The sequence below is a fragment of the Eretmochelys imbricata genome, chromosome 6 (genome assembly GCF_965152235.1).
Source record: "Eretmochelys imbricata isolate rEreImb1 chromosome 6, rEreImb1.hap1, whole genome shotgun sequence".
Lineage (NCBI taxonomy): Eukaryota > Metazoa > Chordata > Testudines > Cheloniidae > Eretmochelys > Eretmochelys imbricata.
Window position 1 is genome coordinate 118,120,956 of NC_135577.1, and position 9,315 is coordinate 118,130,270.

Sequence of the window (9,315 nt, forward strand, 5' to 3'; positions counted from 1 at the left end):
AAAAGGAATGTATACCCAAGACTCAATATTTCACCAAAGCCAGTGGTTCCATCTCCCTTCTTGCCCCACCCCTAGCTCACACACACTGTGCTGTTGCTGAGCCAGAGAAGTAGCTTTTGGGCCTGATTCTGAGAGACAGTGAGGCACATTAAGCCCTTTGCACTTGTCTTTTGCATCTATCAGGCCAGTGGCTTCTGATGTTCATCTCCAAAAGTGTTACACAATATGGGCCTGATCCTGCAAATATTTTCTCATGGGAATAGTCCTTACTTAGGCAACTAGTCTCACATGTTGAACTGGGGACAGGTAATTTAATAATCCATTTAATGGTGTCAGATATTCTCCCCCCTATGCAGGGTACATTGGCTCCCTCTACTCCCCATCCCTCCTGCTCACTCTCCTGCCAGTTGTTCCCAAGGGAAAAACCTATGGTGCAGACCCTGCAGCCTACAGCTGCCACTGTGCCCAGACATCATGAAAGCAATGCAAAGATGGGGGTAAGGAGTTCTTTCTCCTTTCTACACCCTGTGGGGCTGCGTAAGGATTGAGCACATATCTAGCCTACAGCTTGGTTTACTTTCCTGACCCACAAAAAGAACTGTCATGAATCAACAACAAGCTCTATTACAAGAATAGCCAACAGCTCACAGAGCTCTTTGGATAGTAGCCAGGTGTAGTACAACATTCAGATCAGTATACACACATCTGCCCATGCACCCCACACATTCTACTCTAGACATGTTCCTAGCAGAGTGGCAGATGATTATTTCTTCATTTTTACGGTGAATGTGTATTTCCGCTAGTCTAAGACTCCAAGGCTTTAATGATTTATGAAAGTTCAAATTCTTGTATCTATCATGAGGTTCATTAAAAAGGATTTTTATTTCTAGGAGTATGAATGAGTTCTTTGTTGGCCATTTTAATAGGACTCTAAACGGCCTTGGATTTATCCTGCCCTAGTTTTCAAAAGGTAACTGATCCAGAATAAATAAAGCTATCCAAAAACTAATACAGCACTTCCTTCACCCCTGGCAAAATCAGTGCCCAAACTTACCATGCCAGAAAATGGAGCTGATGAGACATACATGCATCTGACAATATGAGAACACCTGAAAAATCTCAGATTTATTTTCTCTTGCTTTTTAAAGTCAGTCTTTAAAGAATAACTTTTGGGGGGGAACAATAATAATTAATCTGTTACATACAGCAATTGATGCTAAAGAGCAACTGTTGGACACTTACTAGTATGTCCTGACATGGACAATCACAGCCACTACTTAACAGGCTGATCAGTAAAGTCTAGGTCATCGGCATGCGATCTAGTACATAGTATAGGGCAGTGCATTGGTGAACTGTTTCAAGAGCATCCCAAAGGAAAAAGTGAGAGTCAAGGAGTTGCAATCTCCCAGCTGGTCTCCCCGCTGCTCCAGGAAAGGAATACTCTGTGATAGGTATAGATCTGTCACAGCACACACACTCAGGTATGTCTACACTGCATTGTAAGCCCAGGGTTTGAGTTCAGGCTCAAATCTAACCCCCCTTCCGTCAACATACAGATTGCACTCACCCTGGGCTCAGACCCAGAATACCAGGACCCCACGGGGGTGGAAGTTCCAAGCCTGAGTCAAGCCGGGACCCAGGATTCAAGCCCTATTGCTTTGCTGTGCAGACACAGCCCCATTGGATTCACACTCTAAGAGTCCACCAAAGCTATCCCACAATCCTAAGGACTGCCTTTCTTTGTCCTCCGGACAGTCTAGTTTAGTGGACAGTCAGGTTTTATCATGCTGCACCATGAACAAAGGGATGGAATGGTTACATTTTGGGAGGGTGCTAGGAAGTCTGGGATATGGGTGGTTGGACTCAGGCATACATAATGCAGAGTAGACTCTGGAGCCCCAGATTGTGACCCACGGTTCAACAATTCCTAATCTGGGGTTTCAATGAGTGTAGACACTCAAGCCCTAGGTTAACAAACCCAGGGTCTGCTAACTTGATTCTACTAACCCTGGATTTACATTGCAGTGTAGACATACCCTCAAATGCTGGTGTAATTACACCACCAGGCATGTGGAAGGGGAGAAATCTAAGTTATGCCCTCTTCCCACCTTCTCCCAGCCTTTCCTGCACAGCTGCATAAAGGTGGGACGTAGCAGCACTGAAGAGCCTGCTTCTCCCTGCATGCAGGAAGTGGTGGTACAGTGCACCAGCACAAGATGGCCACAATTTGGCCCTGAGTGCTTGTCAAAACATTCTGATACAGTGAACATACTGAACAGGTTATTCATTAGCAGGATCTCTGGGACATCACAGCCAATGAAGTATTTGATACTGCATGATTTTTTAGAGATATGGATTTTAAACAGTTAAATTACATTATTTTAAAATAACTGAACCAATCCTGCAACTTAATTTATTTCTATCTTATTACCATTTTCATTTGAACAGGAAGAATTACCTCTAGCATAGCCTCGCCCATTCCCCTCCTTTTCACAGTTCCAGTTAGCTGGAAGTGCTGGGTAAGTTCCTGCACTTTTAGAAAAATAATTACACATTTGCCATATGGGTGGAAATTCAAAACAGTGATTTCTATTTATTCCATTCCCCTCCACCAATCAATGCAGTTTCATTCACTCCTAATAGGAAGGCAGAAAAAGAAGTCTCCAGAGCTGATGCTAATGTCCACCCGTACAGTGTTATCAGTCAGTAATAAAGATACTTTCATCAAGTTTTATGAGCCTGTCCAAAGCCAAATGAAGTCAACAAGAGTCTTTCCATTGACTTCAGTGGGCTTTGGATCAGGCCCTATGTGTTCAAAGTGCTGCACAGATATTAATCATCACATCACCCCTCTGTGCAGCAGGTAAATGTGAGCCCCTGACCCCAAACCACCTACTTATGACCTCCCATTCCCAGAAATTGAAAGCAAATTCTCCAGTCCACAGACACCTTCACCAACTCAGGAAGACTCATTATACTGAGCTTTGTGATCATTAGGTTTCTATCTATCTAGATATCTAAGGTACTTCTATGTGCCCCATTATCATTGTACAGTATCTGAACCCCTCTGTCTTTATGTATCCTCACAGCATCCCTATGAGGTAGGCCAGTGCTATTATTGCCACTGAACTAAGGCACAGAGAGACTAAGTAACTTGCCCACGGTCACACAGGACATCTCTTCTGGAGCAGGAAACCTCCTACATTCCAGATTAGCATCCTAACCACTGGACCATCCTTCCTCTTTACTGGGGGTAGGAGAGTTTATTTTACTCATTTTCAGTGTTGAGTTTTGGCTCTTATAATACCAAGTAATTTCTTAGACCAATTGTTTTATAGGTTTACTTGAAAAGTGAAAGAAAAATACTCATACAAACTTTTTTAGCACATCTCATTTACTGTTTGCATCCTAAGCCCACATACCAAAAGGCCGCATGCCATGCAGTTGCTATGTGCAATCAAGAAGTGAACTGCAGACAGGATACTGGGATTTACAGCAGATACCATAAACAGGATGTAAATTTCACTGTAAGTCCCCTGATAGGAACTTTTCCATTTTTAAAAGTGACTCGTGCAAAACAGAGCCAGTGTTGTTTAATGGACTCTTTCCTATTCTAGTTAAAATCCAGAATCCCTAGTTGTAATAAAACAGCAATCTGGATAGACCAGGGATTAGGTTAGACCCCAGAGGATTACCATCTAGGAATTCCCAGTTTGAGCAATCTCTGGAATACCAAGTCCACCTGACAGGTACATACTCATGCAAGTAAAATAAAGGAGATACAGATAAGCAGAAGGCAATTTTGGAAAGACGCATGTACTCTAATATAAAATGCAGAAAAAATTATCCACTTATCACTATTTGTGAGGTTTCAAGTAAACAGAAAACACACTGTTATTCTTTCTTCCTAATCATTCAGGGACTATTCAACACATTTGAATTAAATTAAATCATTGCAATATGTTAAATTATTAAACACACCTAAAATAGTTTCTGCTCTCATCCTCTTATATCATCATCCTTTTGGGTACCATCAAATATTAATATATACATGTCAATAAATAAAGAAAACAACTGAGCACATACTCTGCTAATGAACTGTTGAAAGGCTACATCCATGCATTTGGTATTTAGCTCCAAAATGTAACAGGCTGAAAACCTGCTTTTTTTTTTTTCCAACCCTCTCATCCTCCCTAAACTATTTGTGTAGTGGAATTTTGGGGTCACACTGATGCTATGACACTCAACATGATGCAACCTACTAAAAAGAACACATTACTCCTGTTTATGTAAATTTGCCACCACCAATCAACTCTACAAATAAAAAAAAAATTGTAACTTGTACACTCCACTGGCCATACACCATCATTTTAATCCTTTTCTATATTCCATGAAAAGGATAGAGCAGCGTATAATTGGAGAACTCAACAGCATATTTCATATTCAGAGATATCCTGTCTTTATTTCTATTATCAACACAGAATCACAGGGTTAAGTGGCCCTCAAATGCGTTAAGAAGGGGAATTACGCTCCAGTGCTGGTGTTCAAATTGGCTCAGCAAGCACGGAAAGTAAATTCTGTATCCTGCCTAGGCTTGTTCAGCAGGGAGCTCACACCTACCACCCCTGTGCTTCCAGGCTTTCCTGACAGTAATTAGTATTGGAAAAGGTGAGCTGGGGAAAGGACCAGGTGTGTCCTTTGGGACACTTACCAACCCATCCTAACCTGCATCAAAGAAATGAATAAAATGTCCTGCTGCAAATAGAGAAAAGCTTCTAATCAGCTCCAGATACTAGCCCAGCTGCCATATCTTACTGCTCACCTCCACCACACATACACCCCGCCCTCACACCCTCTCCTCATTTCAAGGTAACTTCTGGATTACATGAGAGCTGCTTCGCCCAGTAGCTCCCAAACCTTTTACCATCGGGCCCTGCTTGTATCAAAGGAAATGAGCCCAGGCCGCCCCCCCCATGTACTAGAGACATTTGCATATAATAGTATATCGGCCTTTTGTGGCATACCTGGGTACTAAAGGGCATTGAGCAACTAAAGGCCGCAGCACAGCTCAGCAAGAGAGAGGAGCTGGTTTCTATGCCCACAGCTTGTCTAGAGAGGACAAAAGTGACCCAAACTGAAACCTGAGAGCAGCCTATAAGTTCCTCCATGGGACCAGGCCTCCAGCAGAACATCTACTGGGAGGGGGCTAGGCAGCAGACTGCCCCTTGCACCACCCTGCCAACAAAGCACGGGGGCAACTGGCTGCTGCCTCCTCCCTCACTGGTATCACACTGGTTGGGCATCTGCAAGGAGGATGCGAGGAGAGCAGAGGAAAGACAGCCCCTGCTGTCAGTGGAATGGCACCTGGCGGCCAGGAGCAGTCACTGCAGAGGAACATCTGCTCAGCCCTTGCAGCTGTGCTGAGTGCATGGGAGAACCCTTAGCTGAAGCTGGAAGAAGGAAACACAGAAATCTAACACAAAATCCCAGGCAGCCATCTTTTAGTTATAAGAGTGTAAATAAACCAGTGAAGCAAGAGTTTTAGGTCCCACCGAAACACTGCACAGGAGGCCAGGCCCCACAGTTTGCGACTGTCTGATTTAGGCACCGTGTATAAATACAATAGAGGCAATATCCTTTTAACTAATGCATCATGTATTGGGCATGATCTCCAATACACTCTGCCCTGGCAGGAGCAGCCCCTCATTTATTAAACACTTCCTACATGAATGATAAATATTGTAAACATATACCCAGTCAGTACAATGGGTCCAGTTCCAGACTTGGCTGCATCCCCTTTAAGTGGCTATGCAGAGCCACCACACATTAGAGCAGTCTCGGAGGCTGCTCTAAGGTATGCTGCATGCCACATCGGACCCTGCAGCAGTAGAGCATATTGGAGGTGTACAGCATTGACAAATCTTGTGATTTTACTAAGAGTCTCTCAAGAGTTGGTGTCTTAAAACCCCAGCTGCTGGAGTCTTGTGATTACATACAAATCTCAGCTTTCATTTAAAAAATAAATAAATAAGTAAAACTTTTTAGCCCTTCCATGGTTGTGGAGTAAAGCTTGAAAACATGACACTCTAAAGACTCAAAAAACAGAGAGCAAAAATATGATTTATGAGATTTTTAAAATCTCATGATTTTGGAGCAGGATTTGTGAATGCTTGGGACTGGCAATACTGGGTGTAAGGTCACCTTTGCACCATCCTTCCCACTCTCCTCACCTCCTGTGTTGTACCTAGAATCTGATCCAACATTTTCAAGCTTTATTAAACTTAATTTATATCTTCTTAAACTATCTAACTACAAAGACTGACTCACTATGAACCAAGTTACCTTTCTTCCTTTTACATATAGTTTTCTTTTACCATGTCTTTTCTTCTGTGGTCAAGTATGACAATTTTAGGGGAAGTTGCCACACCTTGAACAGTTTTCCTTTCTAAAAGTTCAGTAGCTAATGCAGAATGCTGATATTAATTTAACAAATTAATATTAACATTAATTTAAACAAAAGTTCGTATTATAATCTTGATGGCCATGGGGTGTGACAACCTGTAATTTTAATATTTCAAAATCTTTTTGTAGCTCTGCATGTTGTATATCACAGAGTTCTCATAAAACACATAAAAACCATCACTCAGTGGAGCTACACTGATTTTATACCAGCTGATTATTATGTATTTGTATTGTGGTAATACCTAGAAGTCCAGGTCGTAGACCAGAACCCTATTACACGAAGCACTGTAAAAACACAGAACAAAAAGATGGTCACTGCCCCATTAAGTTTACAATCTAAAATGAATTGCTCATCTAATCTAAACTGAGAATTTGGTCCTTACATACATTAGTAGAATGGTTAAATATTCCTTTGACACTATTAGAACTATTGCTTGGCTGTGACCAAGACTGACTGGAAAAATTATTGACTTTGTCCCTATAGCAACCAGATTAGATCAATGTTTTGATGTCCTTGGATGCCTTCCAGGTAAAGTAATGTACTGACTTCTGAATGTATTATCAAGGCTAGTCACCCAGACTACATGCCTGCTCAGTTTTTTTCTTTTTCCAAAACTAAAAGATACACACTAGTTTCTTTTAACCTGTGCATTATACAAAAGTGAACATAAATCACACAGTTAAGAATTAAGATTTTCAAAAACAACATCCTAATGACAGACTTCTAAGTCCATATTTAAGCACCTAAATAAGTGATCTGATTTTCAGAAAGTACTGAGCCCTCACGCTCTGAAAATGAGCCCTCTCTAAGGTGTCTCAAGCTGAGTACCCAAAAACTGACAAACACAAAATCTCCAGACACTTTGAAAATCTTACTTCTAGAAGCTTAACTTTAGGCTTCTATTTCTGAAAAACTCTTAGCTTTAGTGTTTGCTCTTGAATTTCCCTGTTATTCCCACTTGCCATCTGTTACTGAGGATCTACTGATTTCAAGGCTAGTGGTTTCTGTCTACTCTCTTAAGAAATATGTCTTTAGTGCTTCTAAGCATATATTTCCAGTTCTGTAATTCTGCCCCAAAGGTTCTACCAGGGTCTCACTTCTTAGTCCGTTGATGTATTCTGACTGTAATGAAGTCAAGTGCAAAAGGAAAAGATATCAGTTAGAAAGAAGTTTAGCTTTAGATCATTGTAAATAGTAATTAATTACAATTCATAGCTCAAGAAACATTTGTGCAGATCAGGATGACAGAAGACACTTTGCAGATTCGTTTTTTGCACCAGGTTCATCTGTCTTCAATGTTTTCCCACAAATAAATCAAAGAGTAACTTCACCATAACTGAGCCATTGTGAAATCCTTTTACAGGCAGTGATGCAGCCCGTTTCCCCCTACAGCAGACAAAAAACTGAAAAATCAGCTTTGTAATGGACTTGATCCTGAAATCAAGATCAGTTTTTGCATGCAGAAAGACTGTAGGATTGGCTATCAAAGAAACCAAGCAAGGAAACATAGCATACCATAAACATTTAAACAAAACTCCCTATTAATGTGCAAGACAAGTACTGCTATTTCAAAAACACATTCCAAAATTTATCCAGGGAGACAAGTTTAGGGGGAAAGAAATTCTTCTCAGTCCTGCACACTCCAACAAATGGTTAAGGAACCTTTAGCTTTATCATTTTTAGAGCCCAATTCTGCCTCCCTTACTCAGATTGACCAGCACCTTATGACTCAAGTAGTCCCAATGAAATAAAGGGGACTGCTTGCTTTGTAGTGTGTGACTCAGTGTGAGTGAGGGGGGCAGAATCTGGTCTTTAATGAGTTTGTGGGGAAGCCAGAGAGATTTTATGCTCATTGAGGCCCTGAAATATATATCCACAGGGGACGGAGACAAGAAATAAGAAGAAAATGCAGCAAGACTGAAGTATTATCTAAAGCAAAGACTCTTTAGTGCTTTCCACTAATAGCACATAAAAATTAGGCAAGCAAAGGTATTTTTTAATTTGCAGAGATACATAATAAATTATAGGAATTGTGTAACCCTTTAATATTTTCCTTGACAATTGTTTACAGTAACATGTGTTCAGCTACAGAAAACATAAGAAACTGTGAGAAAATCTGTTCCAAAAAAGGCAATGACTCTGTAAATACCATGAAGAAAAGCTCAGTACTGTGTTTCACTTTCCATTTGAAAAGCCTCTGGCGAGATATTTACAGAAGTCTGTGTACAGTACAGAAATAAATTAACTATATCTGATACTATTTTTATGTTTCATTGGATTTCAGATTTTCACTCAACTTACTCACAGCCACAGACATTTGTCAAAAACTGTCATGAAAAGTTACATGAAACTTTTGCGTAACTTACCGTGCAGTGAAATCTGAAGATCATCTATTTCCGTGGAAGATTGCTCCTCAGCTGATGGAGATGATTTCTTGCATGCCATATTAAACTCCTTGAAGATTGTATCATTCCCACATTATTTCATCTGACAAACTGAAATGAGAAAGAAAAAGAAAAGTTAGGGGATCAGCACCTCTGTGTTTTCATTAAGAACTGGTGCTCTTAAATGCTATAGTCTGATAGGAGACATGCTTTATTCTTTTTCCTGCTAAGGTGTTTCCTTATCTTATGTAGAACAAAGTGACTACGCCTACTTTTTGAATCATAAAGTTATTGTCCCTTGGCTTTATTCAGGTTATTTCTAATGGCTGGCTGAACTCCAGAATTCAAATCATGGATTCAAATGTGTCTTGTCATAAAAAGGAAAGCACTGCAATTAGAAAGATTCAAAACACTGTAGGCTTTTTGTAGGAAATCAGGTTGACAAAGGCTCATGTACATTTGTTACAG

At 40.7% G+C, this 9,315-nt stretch overlaps 1 protein-coding gene across 1 annotated transcript in view; it reads right to left on the reverse strand.

Moving 5' to 3' along the window:
- Nucleotides 1-8,908, reverse strand: part of SYNE2 (spectrin repeat containing nuclear envelope protein 2) — a 245,662-nt gene extending 236,754 nt beyond the window's left edge. The window contains exon 1 of the mRNA XM_077820573.1: nucleotides 8,830-8,908. Coding sequence (XP_077676699.1) covers nucleotides 8,830-8,908 — 79 coding nt within the window. The remainder of the gene's footprint in view (nucleotides 1-8,829) is intronic.
- Nucleotides 8,909-9,315: the final 407 nt, after the last annotated feature.